Source organism: Cheilinus undulatus, linkage group 16, assembly GCF_018320785.1.
Source record: "Cheilinus undulatus linkage group 16, ASM1832078v1, whole genome shotgun sequence".
Classification (NCBI taxonomy): Eukaryota; Metazoa; Chordata; class Actinopteri; order Labriformes; family Labridae; genus Cheilinus; species Cheilinus undulatus.
In genome coordinates this window covers 42,981,114-43,008,404 of record NC_054880.1, presented here as the reverse complement: position 1 = coordinate 43,008,404, position 27,291 = coordinate 42,981,114, and the positions used below count along the sequence as shown (strand labels likewise).

Here is a 27,291-nt window from a genome sequence, read left to right as displayed (position 1 = left end):
ATTTTTAACGTATTTTAATACTGTTTTTAACAAAAGGATTGCTTTTAAGAGGGCTACTTACTACAAAAATGAATTAAAATGTGTTTCTTTGATAAGAGTGGTTACTATTTAGGTTAAATATAAAATACCACAGCTTAACTTTACAATGAACCATGATTTTGCTGGCCCCCAGTTTGGCTGGGCCCCAGCAAGCTCTCCCATTTTTCCCCCTAATGGGCAGCCTTGTCTGCACATGACTATTCTTGAATGTGCAAGGCTGTGTTCAGCCAGCTTCAGGTTCAGTGGGGGTCCCCGGTCTCTGGCAACTTTATTTTGGGGGTCGCGGGCTGAAAAGGGTGAGAACCCTGCCCTAAGCCAGTGGTTCCCAACCTTTTTTCCACTGAGCCCCCTTCACATATCTAAAAAGAGCTGTGACCCCCCATGACCAACAAGAAAAAAAGTGATTTATTTTTGTCAAAAATACATATTAATTTGAATTGTTTTCATCATTTAAAGACAAACAAAATAGGTAAAAACACAAGTGTTATTACCAAAAGACTTTAGTACGGACCATTCAGGTGTTTTACCATGATTTTAGATAGTTTCTCTGAAATCCCCGAAATTTCTGGTGCCCACCCAAGGGGGTCCCAGACCCCAGGCTGGAAACCAAGGCCCTAAGCCACAACTATTTGCCACCTCTACCTCATACGCCACAGTAAGGGTGTAGACTTTACTTTTTCAACTGATTATTTTCCAATGCCCCTGGTAATGCTCAAGGACACCCAGAGCATGACCTGGGTTGTGCCAGTCTTCCTTAACACCCAGTTGTGCCCTCAGACTTCAGTGCCACATCTATGCCTTACCACAACGTCATTTTTTGGCCACATTTTACCTAAAATTTATCCACAGTGCTGTACATGGGGACTTAGTAGTAATATTTGATAAGTAAGAGCCCAGCTCTTTACAATTTAGCACAAAGCAACAGTTAAAAGTAAGCAAAAGTATTTACATTACATTAGTAATTAGTGCATTTTGTGTTAAAATATGCATGGTGACTGTTCTTAATAGGTAAAAATCATCTGCTGCTGAGATTTTTAGTTTAGTTTTTTTTTTTTTTTTTTTTAAGTTCTACCGGTTGATTTAGTGGCAAATGATGTATATGGTCATCTGCCATCACCACAGAGCTTATCAGTAATGTTTTCCAGCACCAATAACTTCACTCACTGACACTCTACAGTTGTGGAAAATGTAGTTTGTTGCCCAAGTTTGTGAATTAATTGTGTCTGTCTTAACACAAATGTTGATGAAATACTTGATCATGTATTAAAGTTGACAACAATTTCCTCATTCGTTGAAAAGCAACAGTTAAATTTACTAGTAGAGGCAGAAATGTCACAGGCAAAGGCAGGATTAACCAATGAAACATGTCAATTTGACACTCTAGGATTGTGGGTAATGTAGTGCTTTTGGCTGTGATCACAAGTAAGTCATGTTTTTATTCAAATGAGGTTGATAACATATGAACTTGTCTCTTCATAACCATATATCATCATTTCACACTCACGGCGCTGGTGGCAAGTCTGCCTTGAATGGTTATGACTTTATTATGGCTGATAATCTAATCTGAAAAGCAGCATGGACTGAATGATGCTGTGGCTGATAAGGGACAGCTAGAAGGAGTGGATGTGTCTTACCCTCCCTCCTTCCCAGCCCTTTCTATGGAATTCTGCAGGCATGTATTTAAAATTCCAGCGTATATACGCCTTAGCTGAAAAGCTGAAAGAAAAAGAAAGGGACTCAGTGTGGAAAAAGACCATATGTGACCTTGACTATTGTATTTACAAAGTAAAAAGGCCAAAGAGAAGGCTTTCAGGACCATGGATAGCGCTGAGACAAAGTTCTGGGACGTGATAACATGCATCTGAGAGCAGGGGAGCTGTCCATTTCACAGTGGTGCTGAAATGACTGCATCTTTAACACAATAAGCTTTCATCTCATGGCAATCCTACTATTCAACAATGAGGAAACAGATTAAACCAGAAACTTGAGCTGCAGTATTGTGAAAAATAAACAAACAGCACAATATCCTGAAAACAGGCCAGCTACAGCAGCATGGGTGACAGCCAATCATGTACTGAGTGTGGAAAAAAGGCACTAAGTACTTACCTATATAAACAGCACCTGACATTTATATAGGTAAATGGCAGGTGCATAAATTTGCACTGAGCAAAAACTATTATTTATCTTTCAATCAAAGTTCATGGGCTGGCTATCCAGCTACCCCACTATATATGCATATGCACTGCCTCTTCTTGAAATTCACAATAGCATAACGTACAAATATTTCAACCACCATTTTTTATCTTACCATGCTGCATGTTTGTTGACACACCTCAGGGCAGCAGAACAGATGCTGAGGCCTAAATATGTTGCTGCTGTGAGGGGGCTATTGTGCATGCTAAGAAATCCACAAGAGTCTAATTTAGAGGGCTTTGGAAACACCTGTTCTTTTCACTCCTGTCTTTTCTTGCACCTGTTTTTGTACTAGTATGAAATGACTTCTTGCTCATTTGCCTTGCAGGTGTGTTCAGCTTCTCAGTCCTTATAGATTAAGTGCTTTACCTGGCTGGAGTCTTGTCACATTATCAGAAAGAGACTCAAGACTGGCCTCCAAAATAGACAGCAATCATCATGAGTATATGACAAAAATACCAAAACAATATGAAAATATTCTTCTGATCTCAGACTGCTTTTTTGTCCATATGTGAAATGAAGTATCTTCAGGTTAGTTCCTGCATGATATTATGCATGCATGTTCGAGATGAGGCTTTATTTTCAGCTGACGCTGCATCCTGGCATCACTGGCTCCATCCCAGCATAGCCCCAGCACAGCCACACTGCACTGTCTATAGTTGCGCCCCCATGTGTAGCTGTTCTGACTGACATACAGGTTCACTATAGTTACCAGGATGGTATGAAACAGTTCTATTATATAAAACAGGACCATATAATTCAGGATTCCCTGTTCCTGTCATTTTAGTTCATGCCCTCTTGTTTTCTGGTCTGTTAAATCAGAGCATCTCTTGCTGTATTAATCATTTATCTATAAAAATGCAATCAGCTAAGAGTTAGTTATTAGTCCTTTAAAATCTGCCTCTTTTTTGCAACTATTTTTGGCTGACCTCACATCCATGACTAGTTTTTTGACTTCACCTTGTGTCCTGTACGCTCTGGCTCAATCCAGATCTCTACCCCAAAGCACTGAATCATAACAGGCATGTAGTGCATGAGTGTGTGTGATCCTGTGAGGGCTTGAGGAGGTATTAAATGAGGAATGGGACTCACTATGATGGCATTTCACATCACCGGGAAACAAGAAGCACTATTAAATAATATGTCAGAATGCCCAATTCCATTATGTATTTGTGTGTCTTATAATAGTGTTTCTAGCACAGTGGTTCATAGCTTGTAGCCAGGGGCTATGAGGTGGAGCTTTCTCTGGATGGTCTTTTGGATCATCTGTCTCTCTTAGGTACAAGGCTCAAGCAATTCTCTGATGATGAATCTCTGTAAATCAGACACTGTGGCTCAGTTAAAGACCTGGCTAACCTCACCTGCACATAGATAGATACATATGGCATTATCGGCACCTTTAACTGTTTTTATGGATGTTGGAGCCTTTTTGGACGGTCTTGTCTGATTTCTAGAGTTCCCAGACATTTCATTATGGTTTGCTGTTGATATGTGTTTGATTTTTGCAATGTTTCTAAGCAGAAGGAAGCAACATTGTACTACTTTAGTAATCTGAGAGTCAAAGTTTAAATGATTGTCAAATACAACACCAAGATTCTTAGCAGAGGATTTCATATTGAGGGCCAGGAGTCCCATGTTGTGGCTGACCTCCTAAAAATTAAGACTTTATAATTGGTTTCCATATAAATCCTAACTAATTTTAATTCTGAGGGTGTTAAATTTGCAATGTAGATTTTAATGTATTTTGGTGCTGAATATAGCCTTTGTTGTGGTTCAGTTTACCCCGGTAGGTGCCAGAAGCACACTCTATCAGAATTAATTTTTCCTCTGTGAGCATGGGCGTAGAACAGGGGGGAGAAAGATAGTTATAAATCTGGGCCATAGTAGGGAGGGGCCCTTTAGAAGCCTGCAATGAAAAGTGTGTTATCATTTATTTATTTTTTTCTTAGTAATTAGTGTAACTATTGAATCCAAAGTGACTAAATGAATCAGAATCTGTTTTTGTCACTTCTAAACCAATTCTTGCCACTTTCGTGCCCATTTTTACCACTTTAACCCATTTTTTTGTCGTTTTTTTTTTTTTTCCACTTTTATCAAATTTTGGCCATTTATGTTCTTTAAAAATCTAATTCCACCACCTTTTTTTTTTTTTTTTTTTTTTTTTTTACCATTTTTAGCCATTATGAACAAATTTGAGCAATTTTTAACCCATTTGAATGATATTTTTTACAAAAGTTTTTTCATTAAAAGAAGGCTAAATGAATAAGTAAAGATATTTGTTGATAAGAGTGGTTATTATTCAGCTCAAATATAAAATATGGTTTTCACAGCTTAACTTCACAATGGACCATGGTTTTGCTGACCTCCATGGCCCCTAGTTTGGCTGGGTCCCAGAAACCTCCCCCTTATGGGCAGCCTTGTCTGCACACGATTATTCTTAAATGTTCCTGGCTATTCAACCACTTTCAGGTACTGTGGGGGTCCCCGGTCTCTGGCACCTTTATTTTGGGGGTCATGGGCTGAAAAGGTTGAGAACTACTGCTTTATGCAATTGTACAGGTGTCCAATAGAGTCTATTGAGTATTTTAAATTAAATCATTTAGATCTGGCATCTCTCATGGGTTTTAGCACGTCACTCACAGCAGTGTTGAGTTCATCTACTTCAGAAGTTTTCTGCAGGCCTCTTTCCCATACAGCTTTAAGACCTTTGTTAAACTCATTAAGGCCCTCTATTAGGTATTTATAAATCTGACCTTCAGGTGTGTAAGTTCACAAAGTACTTTCAATCTGAAGTATACAGGAGTAGAATGCTTTAGCAGGACAATGTCTTAGCTGTAGGAACCTCCAGAAAGCTTTTTTGTTGAGATTATAAATTTCCTAAAGATCTTTAAACATTCTAAAAGTATTATTATACATTTGAGGCTTCTGTAACTTTATTAAAAGGGGTGGGTGGCTCTTAAAAAAGACTCATAGGAAAGGAAATGCAGACATTACTAGCCTTAACTGGTACAGTGCACCCACTAAAAAAAATTACAGCAACAACTATCTATGCAGCAGTGATTTTAGCCTTTGCTTGTTTATAAGAGAATAAAAGAGGGCGGGGGGAGAGTGCGTCAGAGAAACAGATGCAGAACACGAGGAGATGCCTCAGCTGGTAAAGAGGGGCAGAGAGTGTGCTGTACTGAGAGGTAAATGGCTGCATTTGATTTAATAACATATCCTTTTAATCCCAGAGATTCTGGGAAAGGCAGCGTTGCATTAGCCATTACCCGAGAGGACGTTGTTTGTTTATGTTAGCACTTTCATTTCCAGCGTCTTATATTCCTCACATCACTTCAGTCTGCCCTCAAAACTATCTGTTACGCATCAAAATCTTGATGCTTGTAAAGCTGACTCACACAAGATGTGACTTACACAACTTGTTTCCTTATGAGGACGCTGACCTTCACACTGCTGCAGCTACAAGCACATGTAAGCAACAGAAAGATCATCCTTATGTATGTTTAGGGTCATCTTGACGTTTTTCTCTCCCCTTGTTTCGTCTTTGTTTTTGATTCGTCCTCATATGTCCGTCCTTTTTTCTCTCCTTGATCAGCATCCTCGTGTGCCATAATTGCTCTGTGTACTCTCACACATAATCAGACCTGCACTGCACACCCATACGAGCGAGTAAACAAAAGCATTTCTCATGGCCACCACTTAGCTTTGTCACTTTCCTAGGGGCGAGAGTGGCACGACATTGAATTAGTTTTATTTCATCCCTAATTGTTTTCTGCCCGAGGATTATTGCAGAGCGATTTGTGCCAAGCAGAGGAGAAACACGGTGGACGTGTGAACGTCACCTTGTTTCATTTGTGGGCCTTGATTTGTTTGCTGTAAGTGTAATTGACTCATGTCTCTACAAAGGGGGAACAAATGAAAGGATGGAGTTCTTTTTTTAACTCGTTACCTCCACCATCCAAGCCTTAATGTTATTCATTAGTGGATTCTATCTGAGGCCTCTATGTGTGGAGCTTTTTAGATGTACATCATGTCCAAGCATAAGCAAAACAACCAGTGATGTCAGTACTTTAAGTGGTACTGTAGAGGTGCATGTGGAAGTAGGAGTACTCTTAATTTATGCCCTGCATTTCCTTAATGAACTGTGCTATAGATATACCTTGTGTAATCTGTTGCACTGCCAGAGAACCAAAGTGTGACCCATCCTGAGAAAAAAATGCAACATACTTCTGAATGATGTGCAGCAGAGAGGATTTAGACGGGGGAACAAAGATAAGCGGATATATTCTCTGTGTTTACCCTGGGCTAGCTGAGGTCTGACACATTTTCAGCCAAGCTTTAATTTGGACAGCTAACTTTAATTTTAGTCTTAGTCTTTAGATTAAATGTCTTTTACTTTTAGTCACATTTTAGTCAATTCTACCCTTCATAGCAGGGGTTATCCAGTACACTGTATTGCTAAAAGTATTCACTAACACGTCCAAATAATTGAAATCAGGTGTTCCAATCACTTTCATGGCCACAGGTGTATAAAATCAAGCACCTAGGCATGCAGACTGTTTCTACAAACATTTGTGAAAGAATGGCTCACTCTCAGGAGCTCAGTGAATTCCAGTGTGGTACTGTGATAGGATGCTACCTGTGCAACAAGTCCAGTGGTGAAATTTCCTCGCTCCTAAATATTCCACAGTCGACTGTCAGTGGTATTATAACAACGTGGAAGAGATTGGGAATGACTGCAACTCAGCCACCAAGTGGTAGGCCACGTAAAATGACGGAGCGGGGTCAGTGGATGCTGAGGCGCATAGTGTGCAGAGGTCGCCAACTTTCTGCAGTCAATTGCTACAGACCTCCAAACTTCATGTGGCCTTCAGATTAGCTCAAGAACAGTGGTAGAGGGCTTCATGGAATGGGTTTCCATGGCCGAGCAGCTGCATCCAAGCCATACATCACCAAGTGTAATGCAAAGCCTCGAATGCAGTGGTGTAAAGCACGCCACCACTGGACTCTCGGGCAGTGGAGACGCATTCTCTGGAGTGACGAATCACACTTCTCCATCTGGAAATCTGATGGACCAACCTGGGTTTGGCGGTTGCCAGGAGAACGGTACTTGTCTGACTGCATTGTGCCAAGTGTAAAGTTTGGTGGAGGGGGTATTATGGTGTGGGCTTGTTTCTCAGGAGCTGGGCTTGGCCCCTTAGTTCCAGTGAAAGGAACTCTGAATGCTTCAGCATACCAAGAGATTTTGGACAATTCCATGCTCCCAACTTTGTGGGAACAGTTTGGGGATGGCCCCTTCTTGTTCCAACATGACTGTGCACCAGTGCACAAAGCAAGGTCCATGAAGACATGGATGAGAGAGTTTGGTGTGGATCAACTTGACTGGCCTGCACAGAGTCCTGACCTCAACTCGATAGAACACCTTTGGGATGAATTAAAGCGGAGACTGAGGGCCAGGCCTTCTCGTCCAAGATCAGTGTGTGACCTCACAAATACGCTTCTAGAAGAATGGTGAAAAATTCCCATAAACGCACTCCTAAACCTTGTGGAAAGCCTTCCCAGAAGAGTTGAAGCTGTTATAGCTGCAACGGGTGGACCGATGTCATATTAAACCCTATGGATTAAGAATGGGATGTCACTGAAGTTCATATGTGAGTCAAGGCAGGTGAGCGAATACTTTTGGCAATATAGTGCACATTTCCAATGTTACATTTACAAAACTCAAATAAATATTTTGGCCTAATTAACATATTATTGTATTGGCATTTGTATTTTCTTTCAAATCCCAGAGAAACCACTATATCATCATGAAGACTGGTTTGCTAAATAGAATAACAGTATAACACTGTATGTAGACTGTGTAGCCTGGTCCCAGTGGTCGATTGCATACCTCTGTTGGTAAAGTTTCAGCACAAATTTTTGGCTCTGTGATCGTCTAATCCAACGCCATCCCAACAGACAAAAAAATAAATTTAATTGTATTTAACTGGTTGTTCCAGCACTGTGTGGGTGTATATTGGGTGAATATTGAGAGGTTCTGCTGCCCTCAGTGTTTCCTCACAGGGATCTTTGGTTTTGAGCAGATTCCGATAGCATCAGAGCAATGTAACACTGTTAATGGAGTGCAGATAGCCTGAAGATAAACCAGTCCCATCACTCAATCACATACCGACAGGCACACACTCCAGGGGAAGTAAAGTTTGGTGTGTGTGCGTGTGTGTGTGAGCCATAACTCCATAGTAACTCCAGCCTTTAGGTCTAATTAGATGAAAGAAACGGATATAATTTAACACTATGGAAGCACTTATCTCTAGTAGAGCCATTGGTGGAGCGCTCCAAAAACTCTTCCACTCATTTACACGCGCTCATCCTTTAATTTAGCTGCTGATGACTTTAGCACTTCAGCGCTGCAAATGACAACTAATCAGTCCTGCGTCGCCACCCGTGTCTTTTTATGGGCAAAAAAAAATGAACACAGCTGATGAGTAAGGCATTCTATCAGTGTTCTGACACTGTAAATTATTCATTTGTTTTCATCATTGCTTCGACTTTCTCTCACCATTATGCAGCTCAGGAGCTGGGTGTCCCATTATTTTGCTATTTAAGTCTCACATTTTGAGTTTTCGCAGTTCTATTTAGCGGCTTTGTTTCTCCAGAATGCTTCATCTATTTAAATCACTTCTAGTCACTGCTTATATTTACTCCCCCCGCTCCTATCTCCTTCCTCCTCTCACCTTTCCTTCCACTCATCTTTTCTACTTCTATCAGCCTCTCTTCCTCGAGAGACACTGGATTGTTAATGACTTTGCCGCGGTTTGTCTTTCACTCGGCGCTGACTGCGGTTGATTATCTCACCATCAGCATTCAGCGTCAGATACATCTGAGAGGCTCCTCCATCCTCGCCGTTTGAGCCGCGGATGCGCAAACACCTTGTGATGTCACTCACGTATGAATGCTAACGAGCGACTACACGCCGCAGCCCGCCTTTCTTCACGAGACACGCAGTCAGACAGGAGGAATGATCTTGTTCGATTCAAAAAGGTGTCAGTCTTGTTTGAATTATGGATGGGTTGTGGGATCTGTGGGAAGCCGTGGATTTGATTTACAAATTGTTGCCGGTTCTAGCTAGGTTCACCTTTTGTTGTGGAGTTGTGCACACTTCCTGGATGCTCTGATAGACAGTAAGAAGTAACAGAGACATGCTAAATGTAATGAGAAATGTGCACATTTAGTTTCAGCTTTTATAGTTGTAGTTTATTTCTAACATGTGCAATGTATATATATGCATATGCAATGTGTATTTGGTTATCTAAAATAATATATATATATATTCAAAAATATGCATAAAACATGATTATTTGCATTGTACTTTAACAAAAACTACTTAAGAAGGATGTTCCACATTATTAAGCAGGCCACAAGTTTCAAAAATATGGGAAAGAAAAAGGATCTCTGCAGCTGAAAAGCATCACATAGTGCAATGCCTTGGACAAGGTACGAAAAAATTAGATGAGGGCAGAAAGGTTCCTGCAGATAAAGGCATAATGAGGAAGGTTTCTGACAGACAAATTCATCAGATTAAGACAGCAGCTGCTAAAATGCCATTACAAAGCATCAAACGTGTATTTGAAGCTGCTGGTGCCACTGGAGTCCCACCAAACATCAAGGTGTAGGATCCTCCAGAGGCTTGCAGTCATACATAAATCTACTTTTCAGCCACCCCTAACCCAGGGGTTCTCAACCTTTTCAGCCCGCGACCCCCAAAATAAAGGTACCAGAGACCGGGGACCCCCACTGAAGCTGAAGCTGGCTGAACACAACCTTGCACATTCAAGAATAGTCATGTGCAGACAAGGCTGCCCATTGGGGGGGGGGGGAGCTTGCTGGGGCCCAGCCAAACTGGGGGCCAGAAAAATCATGGTCCATTGTAAAGTTAAGCTGTGGTATTTTATATTTAACCTAAATAATAACCACTCTTATCAAAGAAACACATTTTAATTCATTTTTGTAGTAAGTAGCCCTCTTAAAAGCAATCCTTAAAATATGTTAAAAGTAGTTAAAATGGGTTAATAAGGGCAAAAATATGGTGAGAAAGATGGTGAAATAGGATTTTAAAAGAAGCAGAAATGGGTTAGAAATGCCAAAAATTAGATAAAAGTGGCAAGAAGGGTGTTTTAAGTGGTAAAAAGGGATTCAAAAGTGGCTGAAATTGTGTTACAGTGGCAAAAATAGGTGGAAATTTGGTGAAATGGAATGAAAACTGATATACACTGGAAAAAATGAGCATATCAAATTGTAAATTATGGCTTAAAAAGTGGTAAAAGGGGTTGATAGTTGCAATAATATGTCAACAGAGCCAACAGTAGGCAGAGTTGCGAGATTTGGTTTAGAAATGGTAAAATCAGGCAGAATAAAATGGGCAAAAGGGTTTAGATCGACAGAAAATGGGTTTTAAGTTGCAAAAATGTGTTAAAATTGGTCAAATTAGTGGGAAAAAGAGATGAAAATGGGTCAAATTAGGCAAAATTGGTGTAAAGTGGCAACAGTGTAATTCAAAAATATTCTTAGTTTTTTTAAGGCATCTGGAGACCCCCTCTCAGTATCTTGTGACTCCCAATGGGGTCCCGACCCAAAAGTTGAGAACCACTGTCCTAACCAATGCTCACAAGCAGAAATGGTTGCAGTGGGCCCAGAGATGCATGAAGACTCATTTTCAAACAGTCTTGTTGACTGATGAGTGCCGTGTAGCCCTGGATGGTCCAGATGGAGGAGTAGTGGATGGTTGGTGGATGGCCACCACGTCCAAACAAGGCTGTGACATCAGCAAGGAGGGGGCGGAGTCATGTTTTGGGCCAGAATTATTAGGAGAGAGAGAGGCAGGCCCCTTAAGGGTCCCTGAAGGTGTGAAAATGACCTCGGCAAAGTTTCTGACTGACCACTTTCTTCCATGGTACAAAAAGAAGAACCATGCCTTCTGTGGCAAAATTATTTTCATGCATGACCATGCACCATCTCATGTTTCAAAGAATACCTCTGAGAAACACAAGGTGTGGCCCCCATCCTCCCTTGACCTCAACCCTATTGAGAACCTTTGCAAAAGCAAGAGATCTTTGAGGGTGGGAGGCAGATCACATCAAAACAGCAGCTCTGGGAGGATATTCTGACATCCAAAAACTCACAAGTTCAATAGATGCAAGAATAGTGAAGGTGATATCAAAGAAGGGCTCCTATGTTAACATGGATCTTGGCCTGTCAAGATGTTTTGATTGAAATAGCTTTGATTTTAGTAAATATGACCTCCTAATGCTGCAAATTCAACAAATTATTTATTTATTTTTATTTATTTAGTTAGCATTTATTTGACATGGACACACAGTAACATTGATGCTGTGATATTTAATATTTACACAGGTCCCAGATGCACTGCTTTAAGTGTTTATAGCAAAGTGCTAAATTTCAACACCAGTCCATGGGACCATTTTCAGTTCTTTACAACCTATAAAATGTTTTGAAACTCAGTTGTGTATAGTAATTTAGAACAGTTTGTTCCATAAAATCTGAATTATGCTCTAACAGTTGATGACTTCACACGGTGTGTAAGAGAGGGATGTATGACATCAGCATGATACCTCCTTCTCTATTAGCTTAGAAATTTGATTACTGGTATCGCCATATATGCTGATATTTGTATAAAATGAAAAACTCGGCTGTACGAACAAATAAGTTAGTGGAGATCACTCCTTAAATAATATTTGTTTCATTTAAAATTCCACCAAATGTAAATATGTTTCACAGTTCTAAACATGTGGATGCCAGAAATGTCTTCCTCTCCAATCAAATTTCCAGCAACAATCATTACTGCTAACATTTTGCTGGCTTTCAGATTAACTAACCTGAATTAGAATTGAAATAGAGGGCGCTGAAAGCTGGCTATAAAACTCTATCAAGGCCAGATCATGCCCTTGGGCAAAGTAATGTGGTGCATTACAGCTTAACCAAAGAGAAAGGGTGAGAAGGATGGTAGAAATGCAGTCTAATTGCTTGTGAAAGTCTTCCTATTAGATGGAGGAATCAAATCATGTGTGTGGGAATGGAGTGCCATTTTAACCTCCACTGGGCTGCTCGGTCAGCTTCTTTCTCTGTAAGTAGAAGCAGCGATGAGTCATACACACAAAAAACACACACACATGCACAAAATGAGCAGCAACAGTTTGATTTAGGGTCACCATTGGAAAAAAAAAACAACAAGGAAAGGAATTAAATTAAGCAGAAAGATGTTCCCCTTACACAGAAAACATATGGAAGAGCTGTAATTGAAAAGCATTCATGTGTGTTGTGTGTGCGTCACCAGCTCTCGCAATGTGGCAGGCATTCAGGTGAGCTTACTGAGCACAACAGAACATCATCCCCCGGCCTTGACCGCTGACAAGTTATAGCTTCACAGGGTCTTGTATAGAAATAATCCACACTCGCATAAAATACACACACTTCCTCACTGTGCTTTAACTCCCTCACCCCCTGTCTCTCTCTACTACCCATCATTTATTGGCTAATGTCTCCGCTCCACTCAGCCATCAAAATCTTGCTGCTGTATCTATTTTTCCCTATTTCCCCTCCTCCCTCCTTCTGGGGGAAAATCAGCTGTATCAGCACTGTGATTACCTTCCATCCTGAGAGCACGCACACACAAACTCCAACGCGCACATACATCGACTAAGTAGATAAGATTAAAGGACGGATGACCTGATTTAGTCTCTGCCTGTTTACAGCTGTAAACATGCATATATTCTGGAGGAGATGACAAACACGAGATGCTGAAAAGCCACACACCCTAATGATGGAGCCTCTTCCCATCTGCACTCAAAACTCACCGCCGAAGTTTTTACATTCTCACATACTGATTTGTTTCTCACCCCGCTACTTTCCACACTCTGCCCTCCCTTCACCTGCACTTCAACAGCCCCATCTCATTACAAAATCTCCTCTTTTGTGCTGCACAGCCATCTTTCTGCACTTATTCTCCGTCTCCTCCTCTTGTCTGTGTCTTCCTCCCTCGTTCCCATGGGTGGTGGTGGGATAATTGGAAGCAGAGGTTCCTCATTGAGAAGATGCTGAGGCCAGTCAGGTGGAAAGCCCTCTTAATAGACCTCTGCTCTCTCCATGCGCACACACATGCGCTTATGCAAACACTTACACACATATACTTCACCGCGCACGCACATGCACCGCTCGTCAGAGTTTACCCTGCAGTAGAAACAGCCTAAAAATCTCTACCCTGTGTGTGATGTGTCTCGCCTTCACTGTCCCTCCCTCTCTTTCATCCCCTCTTCCATCAATTTGCCACTCACTTGAGACACCTGCGCTGCAAATCCATTCTTTTGTATCGCTCAGTCTCAATCATATCTTGCATCTTTTTTCCTTGATAACAGGCAGTCCCCCAGCTGGCTTTTTCACAATACTGGCTGCATGCTTCAGATTGCTACAGCCCATATCACATTGCAATATTTAATCTCCCATCACATGTGGAGCCAGTTTTCTTTGTGTTTTCCGACAGTTTCCATTTTGTTTTCTCGGAAAAAATAATTTGGGGCCGTATCAGGCTCACGCCACATAATCACGATTTGGATGCTGCAAGAATCCCTCCCAGTTTGTCTGACCCCCCCCTCCCTTACAAACACTGTCAGTCCCTTCATCATAGCCTCTAACACCCACCCTCTTCCCAGCAGTGCACTGCTGAACCAAGATGGCTGCCTTCCAACTCAATTTGCGGTCAGCGAAGGGGCTATTTGCATGAACATGTGTCCCATCGTTTAGCTGATATCCCACCGTGACAATCTCACAGAGAGGAGTGAAATCATGCATATATTAGCGTCTGCCTCTCTTTTTGGTCCAATTCATCTTTCTTGCATTGATGTTTCGCAATTTTTCCCACCTCCAATGCGGTACTTAAGGATTAAGTGAAACACTGAGACCTCTCTTAACTTGGAGAGATAAAAGGGAGGGATGTAATAGATTGTAAAGAGTGCGATACGCACGTGGTGAGAGAGTGCTGTGGGAGCGTAATATGAAAATTAAAGTGGCACTTGGGAAGAGAAATTTCAAGGATGAGCTAAAAGTAAGGTGAACAACATGGTCCTTTATTAGAATCAGTAAATCAGAGATGCGCGGTGCATGCACATACACATCCTTGACCTTTCATGCATGAATCAACCTGTTGAGACAAGCAACAAATGAAGAGCAGACACCTGTTTAATTATTTATTTATAATTATAGTAAAATGTGTGTGAGAGTTATGGCGCTGTGGGTGAGAAACAAGTTAAATGGGTTTAATAGGTGAACCTGGTAAAGTTGCTGCTGAACGCTGGTCTCAATAAGACGAGGTTCATTAATCAAAACTCTATTACTTCTTTCCACATAATTTAACAATAATGAGTCCCTCAGAGTCTTGATTTGCCAAAAAAAAACAAAAAAAAACAAAAAAAAAAACACTATATTGCCAAAAATATTCAGCCTGGCTCTTTGTCCCAGCTCTAATTCATCCCAAAGGTGTTCTATGGGATTGAGGTCAGGTCAAGTTCATCCACACCAAACTCTCTCATCCATGTCTTTATGGACCTTGGAACAGGAAGGGGCCATCCCCAAACTGTTCCCACAAAGTTGGGAGCATGGAATTGTCCAAAATCTCTTGGTATGCTGAAGCATTCAGAGTTCCTTTCACTGGAACTAAGGGGCCAAGCCCAGCTCCTGAAAAACAAGCCCACACCATAATCCCCCCTCCACCAGGCTTTACACTTGGCACAATGCAGTCAGACAAGTACCATTCTCCTGGCAACCACCAAACCCAGACCGGTTCATCAGATTGCAAGATGGAGAAGCATGATTCGTCACTCCAGAGAACGTGTCTCCACTGCTCTAGAGTCCAGTGGCGGCGTGCTTTACACCACTGCATCCGACGCTTTGCATTGCACTTGGAGATGTATGGCTTGGATGCAGCTGCTCGGCCATGGAAACCCATTCCATGAAGCTCTCACTGTTCCCCAGCTAATCTGAAGGCCACATGAAGTTTGGAGGTCTGTAGCGACTGACTCTGCTCAAAGTTGGTGACCTCTGTGCTCTATGTGCCTCGCTTCCACTTTGTCATAATACCACTGACAGTTGATTGTGGAATATTTAGGAGCCAGGAAATTTCACCACTGAACTTGTTGCACAGGTGGCATCCTATCACAGTACCACACTGGAATTCACTGAGCTCCTGAGAGCGAGCCATTCTTTTACGAATGTTTGTAGAAACAGTCTGCATGCCTAGGTGCTTGATTTTATACTCCTGTGGCCATGGAAGTGATTGGAACACCTGATTTCAATTATTTGGATGGGTGAGTGAATACGTTTGGCAATATAGTGTATATATCATACTATTTTTTTAAGTATTTGCAAACATACTGCCTCTGCCTGCCCCTACTTCTGAAAATATGATGACAATAATTCAACCATCAGAAAGCAGCATGTGCTTTCTTTGATTGAGGATTGATGATTTTAAGCTCTAAGAGGAACTTTATATTTAATCTGATTTTGGCTTACCTGACATGCCAGATGGATGTGGTAAACCTTCCATAGACAGTGTTTGGAAAAGGGCAGAGCCTTCGAAACAAGCTTGGTGGGTGATTGGATAAACGTTCTTTCTGTCACATCCTTAGAGGCCAATTAATGCAACCAAACACATGACGTTGTAGCTCCAAACCGATGTGCGCCGCTACCGGAGGAGTAAACTCCATAGAGAGCTGCATAGCGCGAACCATGGCGACTGTAGACATGTCAGTACATGACTTTTTTTATTTTTGAAAAGAAAACAACTCACTGCTGTTCTTTGTTCTTCTTTTAACGAGGAAATGTCATCAAGTTTTGATAAAACTGGTGCTTTAGCAGTCACGTCACGACTCCGCTGAGCCAGAAAGTACTGCCCCTCGACACTGATTGGTCCTGTCACTTTCTAACCCTGGCCCAAACTGTTCAGGTGGGAGCTTTGCAAGATGAATTTGCCACTGCTTTGGAAAGTTAAACCCCCACTGACTCAGTGTCAGAATAGGAAACAGGTTTGATATTGACTTGTACCATCCCTATGAAACATCTACATGTGCAATGTGAAGTTGTCTTGTGAGGCTGGATCAGATGAAACTTTGCATATATTGAGAACTTTTATTAAATTAATTGTTTGTCTTAGTTGATGCTTTATTCACCTTTTTTCTGGGGTGTTGACTGTAGCCATAAATGTGGGTGCTTGTCTAGATTATCTGAGGTAATTTGTTGGTTTTTTTCCTCTCCAGAAGAGGGAACAGAATAATTATATTATTCTGTTTAAGGTGTAACAGATGAAGTTTAGGTATATAATCTCCAACTCTCTCTCATAATCAGGATTAACATCTCATTACAACGCAAAGTCCCGTTTAGACAGAAAGCACTGTAAGTAGCACCCACATTCCTTGCAAAATATCGTGGGTGCTAGGAATACGGTGGATATCTCATTTATTTAAGCTGGATGATTTGTGTGATAAAGCACTAAAACAATGATATGCCCAAGAGCTTTGAATGTTAACACTGCTGTATTATCATGCAACCCCTTTTTACTAAATGCCTTCCACCATCTGAGTTAAATCCTGTTGTAGATTTCGGCCTTTTCTCTCTAAAACACAGTTTAGTGTGTGTTTTGCCATTTTACTCGCATGCCCTTGTGCTTTAATAATTCAGGCAGTGTTTGGAAACATGGTCTGAGGCTGTTTGTCATGCACACCTGGGGAACTTAACCACAACATCAAAGATCATGCATGCATAACCAAGTTGTGTTTGTACTGTATAATGGATACTTAACATGTGTCCTCACCTGTGCTTGAAGCATTCAAGTTTTTCTTTTTTCCAGTTAAATTAAAAACCTTTTTTGAATGACCTTCTGAATCTGAGACACGCATTTAAAAGTAAAAGGTATCTGACAAAAGCCGGGACTATTTAAAATAAATGTCATTTTTAAATTCCACACCTGAAAGAATATCTTTAGATGTCTCATCTATTATTGTTCACCTGCTTGGAACTCATTACAGATAAGAAGAGCTCTATCATTCTGGTCAATCTTGGAAGAGATAAGTGAAGGTTAATACAAAGGTTTTGAAAGTTTTTACTTTTATATTGAAAAGAAGGATGAAATATGTACCACAGAGATGATTATAAGTATCTAAGGACCAATTTTAGACCCTCAGATTTTTGATAAATACAGGTCAAGTTGGATAACATGATTAATTTTAACTTAATAACTGGAATAATGAAACACAGGAATATGTAGATTTGCCTTTGTTAACAAAATAAAATGTGATTTATTTGAATAAAAGCCTCAAGCCCAGTTCAGACTGCTGATTCTTGACAACTGGTGAGGTTGCAGGTGGGTGAAGAGGAAAGGTGAAATGGAGGTCTCCTTTTGAAAGGATCAAATCATGCTGGAAATTTTGGAAATTATTACATCTGTCTTTTTAGTGACCTTTTCTATTATTTGTCTTTTTTCTCTTTGCACATGTAAAGTTCAGCCCATAGCCCCTTCGCTGACCGCAATAAACACTCTCCTCTGTGACAAGAGACGTAAATTAATGATTATACTTCAGTAACTTTTGTCTACAACATGTTATGGTGGAGACTAAGTGTGTAATAGCAAAAATACCATCAAATGCTTGCCTCGACCAGATGTTGAGTTTGTAATTTACTGGGGGAATATAACTGCAGTTTCTCTGTCTTGGCTGATGGAGACAAATCTGTTGAGCTTTTCTGTTGAAGTCCTGACATTTAATAATTTGAGGATAAGTGCGAGTTTGTTATACAAAAAGTTATCCTTGAATGCCTGAGGCAACAGCTGGCTTGATGGAAGTGTGCTTCATACCTGACCTTGCAACCAACTGTGCTGCTGATTGGATCTTTTTTTTTTTTTTTTTTTGTCTGACCGTTATTGTCCCTCTGTCCATTTGTTCTCAGGTTAACAGGGTTCCAGCTGCCTTCACCCATAGTGAGTACAGGCTCCAGGCTCACACTGTGGCTACTGTCGGACTACGCAGTCAGTGGGCAGGGATTTAAAGCTGTCTATGAAGGTAACACAACTTCTGTTATTTTATTGACGTTACAGCAAAATGTTTCCCCATTTCCCAACAATATAAGTGTTGATGTCATACTGAATCAAGTATTTGTGCTGCCAGCCTCATAAGTAGCTCTTGCAGATTCTGAATCATCCAAACCAGGGGTGTCAAACTCAAGGCCCGAGGGGCAAATCGGCCCATGGGACAGTTAAATCCGGCCCACAGGATTATGTCATAATTCTGTTATAAGTGGCCCATCAATATGAGGTCTGGAGGTTTCCTCCAGGAAAAAATTGTAAACGTATCCTTGATGATTTAAAATATCTTTGTTAAGACAAAGAATCTGAAATAATAAGGAGTAAAAATAATTAGATGACTAGTCAGGAATGTGGGAAAAGAAATAAGTTTGTGTTTTCATTTGGTAGTTTCAATTTTGCATCACACAGATTGGACTCAAGCTTAGGATTTTGACTTTTTGTTTCATACTTTGAGCATTTCAACTCATAATTTTGACTTCTTATATAATATTTTGAGCTTTAAGAATCATAACTCTAAATTTTAAGTCCTATTTTGACCTTTTAAACCAATTATTTTGTATTTTATCTCATACCTTCAACTCCAAACTTTGCCCCATAATCCCAAAATTTGGCCTTTAAGACTCACAATTTAAAATTTAAAATCATATTTTGACTTTTAATTTCATGATTACAAATTTTATTTCATATTTTAACCTTTAAGACTCATGATTTTGACTTCTTTCTAATATATTTGCCTTTTAAAATATATTTTTCAATTTCAATTTCATGTTTTGACCTTTTTGAACTAGTAAATGTACTTTTCTCATGTTGTGAGCCTTTCAACTTACCTTTTTAACTTTGTAAATCTCAAAATTATTTATCATCAGTGCTAACTTTTTTTTCATTTTTCTTTACTGGTGAAATTAGGTTGACAGTTTCTGGCTAAAAAGGTGACCTTGTTAGGCCCTCAGGTTAGACCTGAATCCAGAATCCGGCCCCTGCTGTGATTGAGTTTGACACCGCTGATCTAAATAGTTGTTCTCAAATGGTGTGGCGAGTCACACAGGTGTGTACAGCCATACATAATTACTGCAACTATATAGTAACTAAAGTTCAGCCAGGACCCATCTGCCAAGAAAGACACATGATTGCATGAATAGTTTGTCATTTCTAGCGGCTGCAAATTTGCACGTACTGCAAGAATTCATATGTGACTGTTCTATGAAGGAGGAGCTGGGGTGGAGGAGGGTTTTAAAAAGTGGCTTGCAGAGGTTAGAGCAGTTTAAATGAGTACAATTAGCAAATAGAGTGCTAATGAGGGCTTGTGTGAGATCAGCTGATCTCAGTTATATAGCAGTGCTCGACTCCATGGCCACCCTGAGCTAATGCTATTCGCTACATTTACTGTTTTAAATAGGCAATTTTGTACAGATATGGATCTGGTGGGCCTTGAAATTTCCAGCTTGGTCTTAGGTGTGCCTTGGGTAAAAAATATCAGCCACTTGTGGCAGCAGTTTCCATATGGAGGGACTTTAAGCTTCTCCTTTTGGTGTTTCATTACTGAATAGTAAAAGGCTTCAGTGCTCCTGAAGAGAATCTCTCAAATTTTCTAACAAAAGGCAGAAAACAAAGCAAGACGGATATAATACGGCTGCACTGGGACTTATATTAGAGCACAAAATTAGCAGTGTGCACTGAGCTAAATGTATCATTAGATGGTTTAATGTAAAACCATTCTATCCAGCTTTATTATCATCACTGCCTGGCTAAGACTGAGACTTTTATCATGGTGACATGGAATGTTTTATGACCCATGACGGGATGATATTAATGATGGCACTCTTCAAACCCACGCAGGAGAAAAGAGGAGCTGAGGGGAGGAGGAGGAAACACACGCGAGTGACTAATTAGGCTAATTACCTGACAGGAGTCTGTCAGGGTTGTTTTTCCTTTCTTTTTTTTGAGGTTTTCTGAATGTGCGGATGTGACTTGTGGAGCCACGTCAAGTGGCTCTGGAGGACTGTGACTGCATTGCGTGACAAGATAAGACAAAAGAGCAGAAGGACTGCTCGGTAACTCCGGCGGGAGGGGATCGTGGCGTTGTGATTTTTATTTTCACCAGTGGAAACAAAACTGTCAGACTCATCTGACCTTGGATGATGTGATTGTCTCATGCTGCTGATGTGTTTGCAGAAAGTTTAAAAAGCCGGTAACCATGGCGATCAATGCTGTAAATGATTCACTTGGGTAGTTTGAGCTCCTACTCTGATTTGTGTTAGACACTCATGCACTTACATGCTAAGGGGATACTTTGAAATAATGTAAATCTTCAACCTCTTGGTGACTTTTAGGCTTGTTGAGGAGTATCAACCCTGTCCAGCACCAAGGGAAAGCTCTAATTACCTGTCACCCAACTTACATGACACCAGTGAGACCAATACACTGACCCATGTCACGGGGGAAAGAGAGAGGCCCCGCTGTGCTGACACGTGGGGCTGTCCTGTGGGTCAGAGTGATTGTTAATTAGAGTGAGAAATACAGGAGAAATGCAAATCACAGCATCAGTTCACTGTTACTGCATGAATGAAAGACCACCCACAGTTGGCCTCTATTACACAGAATATGCCTACATAATCTAGTATGCCTTTCTGTATTTCTCAGTCAAATGAAACCCCATCCTTTCCTTTCTTTCATTCTGTTCACTTATACTCTGCTCTTCCTTTGAACCTAGCTGGCAATTCCTCATGGTGCACATGGGTTCTTTGACTCGTCTGTGCCACCGAGTCCTACGTCAGCTCCCTGGCACAAAGACCAGAGATAATGAACACTCTTTGGACAGAACAGTTCTATCTAGTGGCAGATTATAAATAGAAAGAGCTGAATGGGTTGAACACCCGAGGCAAACAAACATTCTGTAGTTGTAACATGCTGGCAAAATCAAACGCTTACTCTGTTTCCAAAGAACTGTGTATCATCAACGGTTTCTGTGATATTTATGTCTGAACCACTGAGTTACAACGATAAATGACAATTCAAAGTATATTCAAATTATAACTGGGTCCTTTATTTACTTGTTGCAGAGGTTACCACGCCTTTATATGAAGCAGTACTTGATATTTGTAGGATGGAAATGGATCAGATTTCATTGATATCAATGCCATTATTGATTTTCTTATCAATTAGATTCCTTATCAATTCCCGTATTGATTCCTACCTGTGACTTTTCTTTTTTGAACAAGTAGACTCTATAGCAGGGGTGTCAAACTCAAGGCCCGGGGGCCAAATCCAGCCCGCTGAACAGTTTAATGCAGCCTGCAAGATTATATCATACTTCTGTTATAAGTGGCCCATCAGTGTGAGGTCTGCAGAAGTGTAAAAATATAAACTTATCCCTGATGGTTTAAGACGATGGTTCTCAAATGGTGTGGCAAGGCGCACTAGTGTGCCTTTAGGCAAGTCTAAGTGTGCCATGGGGATTTGTACACTATGTTATTACAACTTTATGGCAAGTACTGTAACCAGGTCTGCCCACAGATCTGGCTGGACCCCTGAAAACCCCCAGAGAATGGGACCTCCCCAGTTGGGATTTATTGATGATATCAGTGTATGTGTGTTGGATCAGTAGCATTGGTGTTAGCATCCTGGCTAACAGTGACCTCATTAGGAGCTGAAAAGTATTGCAAGCTATTTTTGGGTTGAAATTGGTGTTTAAATGATTAATTTTGCTATTTTTTAACCAAGTTAACTATTTTTTTCTACCCATTTTGCCACTTGTTTTGACAACTTAAACCATTGTGCTGCTTTTATACCTTTTTTGTCATTTCTTATTACTAATTTTGACCCATTTCTGCTACTTTTTTGGAACTTTTTGCTACATTTAACCCATTTTTGCTACCTTTTTGCTACTTTCCGCACAATTTTGTTAATGTTTGGCCATTTTTCCCCATCACTTTTAACCCTTTACCACCTTTTTAGCAACTTTAACCCTTTCTTGCCAGTTTTCTGCCACTTCTGATTTATTTGCCACCTTTATGAAACTTTAACCCATTTATGCCACCTTTCTGCTAGTTTTTTCCTTTGTTTTAGCACTTTTTTTTGCCCTATTCTACCCTTTTTCATCACTTATAAACCATTTTTTACCACTTCTTTTACAACATTTAATCCTTTTAGGCCACTTGTAACCTATTTTTTGCCTCTATTTTGACACTTTCAACAAGTTTTGCCAATTTCAACCCATGGTTTGACCATTTTTTTTTCCTTTACCGATTTTCACCCATTTCTGAACTTTGTTTTGCCACTTATTGCCCAATTTTGCCATGTTTTTCCATCACTTTTAACCAATTTTTGCCACTTTTGCCAACTTTTGCCATCTCCATGATCCCCAGTTGGCTGGGCCCCAGAAAGCTCTCCCCTTTATCTCCCCTTATAGGCCATCTTGACTATATTATTATTTAAAAGGTCTATTTTTCTATCGATTTAAATATGGTGTGCCTTGAGATTTTGGCTTAACCTTAGGTGTGCCTTGGGTGAAAAAAAAAGTTTGAAAACCACTGATTTTACATATCCGTGTCAAGTCATACATTCTAAAAAACATAAGGAGTAACAATAATTAGAAAAAAAGTCAGGAATATGGGAAATGAAATTAATTTGTGTTTTAATTTCACATTTTCAATTTTGCATCTCACAATTTCTAAATGATGGCTAGGTTGGCACTTTAGGTATACTGCGTTTTTAAAGAGCTTGTGTCTGAGCTGCTAAAAGAAAGCGATAAAAGTAAAAAAAAAGTTTAAACAAAACACATAAAAGAGGTATGCTAACATGAGGTTTAGGTTTAGAGGGGTGAAATAAAATGTTTAGCTGAGTATTCCCCTTCTCTTCATGTTAAAATAGCCTATTGCAGAAATATTTCTAATTATCAGTTTCATGACATATTAGATATCTAACAGCTTTAACACCTGCTGCTCTCTTTCTTTTCACACTTTTCTTGTTTAGTGAGAGAAATGTGCCTCAGCTCACCAGGTATCAGATCTAAAACTGATAGACAGCCGCTCTGTCTGTGACATGGATTTTCACACCGACTCAAAGCTAATGGGACTCTCAGGGAGCATTGCTGTTGAATTGATTGGTGATTGATTTGTTGGTAGTTATTTTTTGTGTCACCAGCTCAGATGTGGGTTGCTTTGATTTTTTTAGGACATGTGCTTCAACTTGTAATGATGTTTGATATTAACATGTATAATGGCACACAGTGGTGCTAATCTGCCATGGCATGGAGGAAACATTGTCCGTCCATTTTCAGTCTAAAACACTCTGTTTTTACTTCTGTTTTTGGACTTACTGTCTTCCCTGCAGACTCGTCTGTTTCTGTGTTCACTTGTAAGCCTGGTGCGGATAAAGGATTTGATTGGCTGAGCAGTGGCACAAGTGATGGTGGCTACTACAAAATCAAGAACAGCTGCACTGTTTAAAAATGGAAACTCGTAGGATTTAGAGTGTTATAATCACCTCTGCCAAGGAGGTTATATGATCGGCAGGGTTTGTTAGTTTGTTTGTTCATTAGTTTGTTTGTTAGCAACATAACTCAAAAAGTTCTGGACGAATTTTCATGAAATTTTCAGGAAAAGTCAGAAATTGCACAAAGGAAAACCGATAAGATTTTGGGAGTGAACCGGATAACCATCTGGATCCAGGAATTTTTTTAAAGGATTCTTTACTATTGGGAGATAGGCAGTAGCGTAACATCATGGTGATAGGCCCCGGTGCAAATAATTTTTTTGTGCCCCCATCCCTGCCCTAAACACAAGCGCACGTACACATGCTTGGACACACACACACACACAGCCACTAGAGAGAACTGCTATTGTCACCATGTAGGCTGATGTTACAGGTGACTGGCCACACACTCATCCTGCAAACCAGCCTTCCAGCACCACGGACAGCAGCCGAAGCTTCATATCAACACTTATCTAACAGCCTGCCCTGACCTGGGCTCAAACTACCACAGCCTGATGATGTCTCCATGCTACCTTTTCTCATCTACTTTCATCCACTTGCTTTTTATTCTTGCTGAAAGGAGAAACAACTCACGTCACATCATCGCAACTCATCATGACTGACAGGTATCAAGGTGATTGGACAGATGATCATTTCCTCCTCCCATACCAGCCACTCAGCTTACCTTACTGACAGCCCCAAACTATTCCATTCACAAAAGCAGGGACCTGTGGCAATTCTGGACAGCTGCTTTTTTTTTTTTTTTTTTTTCTTCCTTCATGGGCCCTGATGCAGCTGCATCGGTTGCACCGTCTATATTTACACCACTGGAGATAGGGCTAAAGGTGGAGGTCTGCACTCTCCGAGTGCTTTTCTAGTTATAAAAGTGGTCTGGCTGTTATTTGTTAAATCAGTCCTGGGAATAGTGAGAGGTCCAAATAGTATTTAACCCTTAGAGCTCTCAGCTATTTTTAACCTTTGTGTCTCCCCCGGATTTTTTGTCTTAAAAAGCTTGTAAAACATCAAACCTGTGGTGCACAGTCAAGCTCTAAACATCCTTTTCTCCAGGACAACCTGGGCTTTAAGAATATGTGTGTTGCAGTAATGCCAATTCAAATTAAAATATATATATATATGGAATATAAAGAGGAAAGAAAAAAAATCAGATATTTAAAGTTAAAGATTTTCATGCATTAAACACAGTTATTTTTTCTTTCTTTTTTTCTGCACAAACTTGTTCTCCCACCTCTTTAGGGCTAAAGAATAAAGAAATCATAAATTTTAAGAACATTCTCATTTTTCAAAACAAGTCTTTGCACTTTTGAGAATTTGAGTCATTATATGAAGTGCCGTGACTGAGGGACCAATTAAAGACTCCTTATGTTTATTTTTCTCAATTATGAGTCATTCAGGCTCTCTTCTTCAGTGTATAAGTCCGACAAAGCATGACATGACGACGACACAACCTCCCAATGGTTGTCACAGCCCAGTCACAATGCATTCTGGGATATAAACAGATAACATAGTGGCAAGCTAACCAGGTAACTGCAGGCATGATTGAAAAATTGATAATAAATGGATAATAAGACGTCCAATACTGGAGTTACTGGTGTGGATTAAATCTTTAAAGACCCCGGAAAGTCAGCCTAGTTTTATGATCGCTAGAAAACATTTTGTAAGAGCTACGAAGGCGTGGATAGGGGTCATTAGAATGGCACAATGGTGGGCTTTGAGAGGGATGAACAAGTAAGTAGCTACGGCTTATGGTTCAAAAGTTATTCAACTCTTAATGACTCTTGTCTCTTCTTGTCGTATACGACAACGCTGCTCTCAGAGTTAGAAAAAAAATGTATGAATATATAATTAATCAGAACTTTGACTCAAGAACACATAAGAAGATGAAAAAAGAGCATTTGTAAAGCCTCAAAGTGTGACCTACTGTATTAATGCATCCCCCAGGATGTCCATATAAGGAGTTGCTGCGTGGATTCACAGTAAGTTAAAAATCTCCACTGTATTCTCTGGGTAGCCCATACCTGCAGTGGCCAACAGTATTGTGAAGTTTCAAATAAGTTGTCTGCTACTGAGCTGTACAGGAAGCTGAGCAAACACCAGGATGATGGAGGTACAAGGCCACTACTCTGCTTTGATTTGTTTAGTTCACACATAGTTTGTAATGTTAAGCAGAGAAGGAGTTCAAGAGACAGTTATGATAAAAGATAACCCGAGTTCTCACCGTGTCATCTCAAAAACCATAACAATTGTTATTTTACCGTGTGCTCGTGTAGAAACTATTTGTTTTCCTTTTATATTTACTCCTTCAGTAATTTCTCACAAATGCCACGAAGCATGAGCTCTGCCCATCAGATTACCCTATTTCCATTCAGTTTTCACTCTCTGAAAATTATTCATTTAAGCTTTTTTTCAAACTCAATTCAAGCCAAAGCCACCCATGGACAGATATCTTGTCTCATAACTGGTTGTTTTCCTCCTCTGTGGCTGTACAAGTCAACCTTTTTATTGCAGTACAGTGTAATGGACAGCAAGAGGACTTCCTGCATAATGGAGTTCTACATAATCATATTTTATTGTCTAACACAGAGCACTTTGTGTAACTGCATAGCTTTAGCTCAACCTCAGTAAAACTATGAACCTTTAATGGACCAAGTTATGACATAACCAGCTGACTAATGTGTTTATGTGTGTGTGACTTTATTATTTCCATAATTTTCCCTGCTCATGTCTGTTGGTGGCACCAGCACTTTACTGTAAGCTTTCATTCCTTATCCCTCACAAAACTTTGCAAATGTAAATGCAGAAAGTTGTGTTTGCCTGAGGAAAAGTAAACTTATGCAGAGTGTACTAAGAGGTAAAGACTTGAGTAAAGAAGCTGTGTGTATGTGGGCATTTGTCAGTTTACTCATGTCTGGGAAGTTTTTTACTAACTAAGTAGGCTGCTTTTGCTTTCTTCTCAACCATATACTGTGAGAAGAAAGATGATCATTTTACACTATATTGCCAAAAGTATTCACTCACCTGCCTTGACTCACATATGAATTTAAGTGACATCCCATTCTTAATCCATAGGGTTTAATATGACATCGGTCCACCCTTTGCAGCTTTTACAGCTTCAACTCTTCTGGGAAGGCTTTCCACAAGGTTTAGGAGTGTGTTTATGGGAATTTTTCACCATTCTTCCAGAAGCGCATTTGTGAGGTCACACACTGATGTTGGAGGAGAAGGCCTGACTCTCAGTCTCCGCTTTAATTCATCCCAAAGGTGTTCTATCGGGTTGAGGTCAGGACTCTGTGCAGGCCAGTCAAGTTGATCCACACCAGACTCTCTCATCCATGTCTTTATGGACCTTGCTTTGTGCACTGGTGCACAGTCATGTTGGAACAGGAAGGGGCCATCCCCAAACTGTTCCCACAAAGTTGGGAGCTCTT

The 27,291-nt window shown here is 40.3% G+C and overlaps 1 protein-coding gene across 1 annotated transcript in view; it reads left to right on the top strand.

Moving 5' to 3' along the window:
* csmd2 (CUB and Sushi multiple domains 2) overlaps nucleotides 1-27,291 on the top strand; it is a 443,344-nt gene that overhangs the window by 68,568 nt on the left and 347,485 nt on the right. Inside the window, exon 3 of the mRNA XM_041809040.1 lies at nucleotides 18,238-18,350. Within this exon, the coding sequence (XP_041664974.1) occupies nucleotides 18,238-18,350 (113 nt within the window). The remainder of the gene's footprint in view (nucleotides 1-18,237; nucleotides 18,351-27,291) is intronic.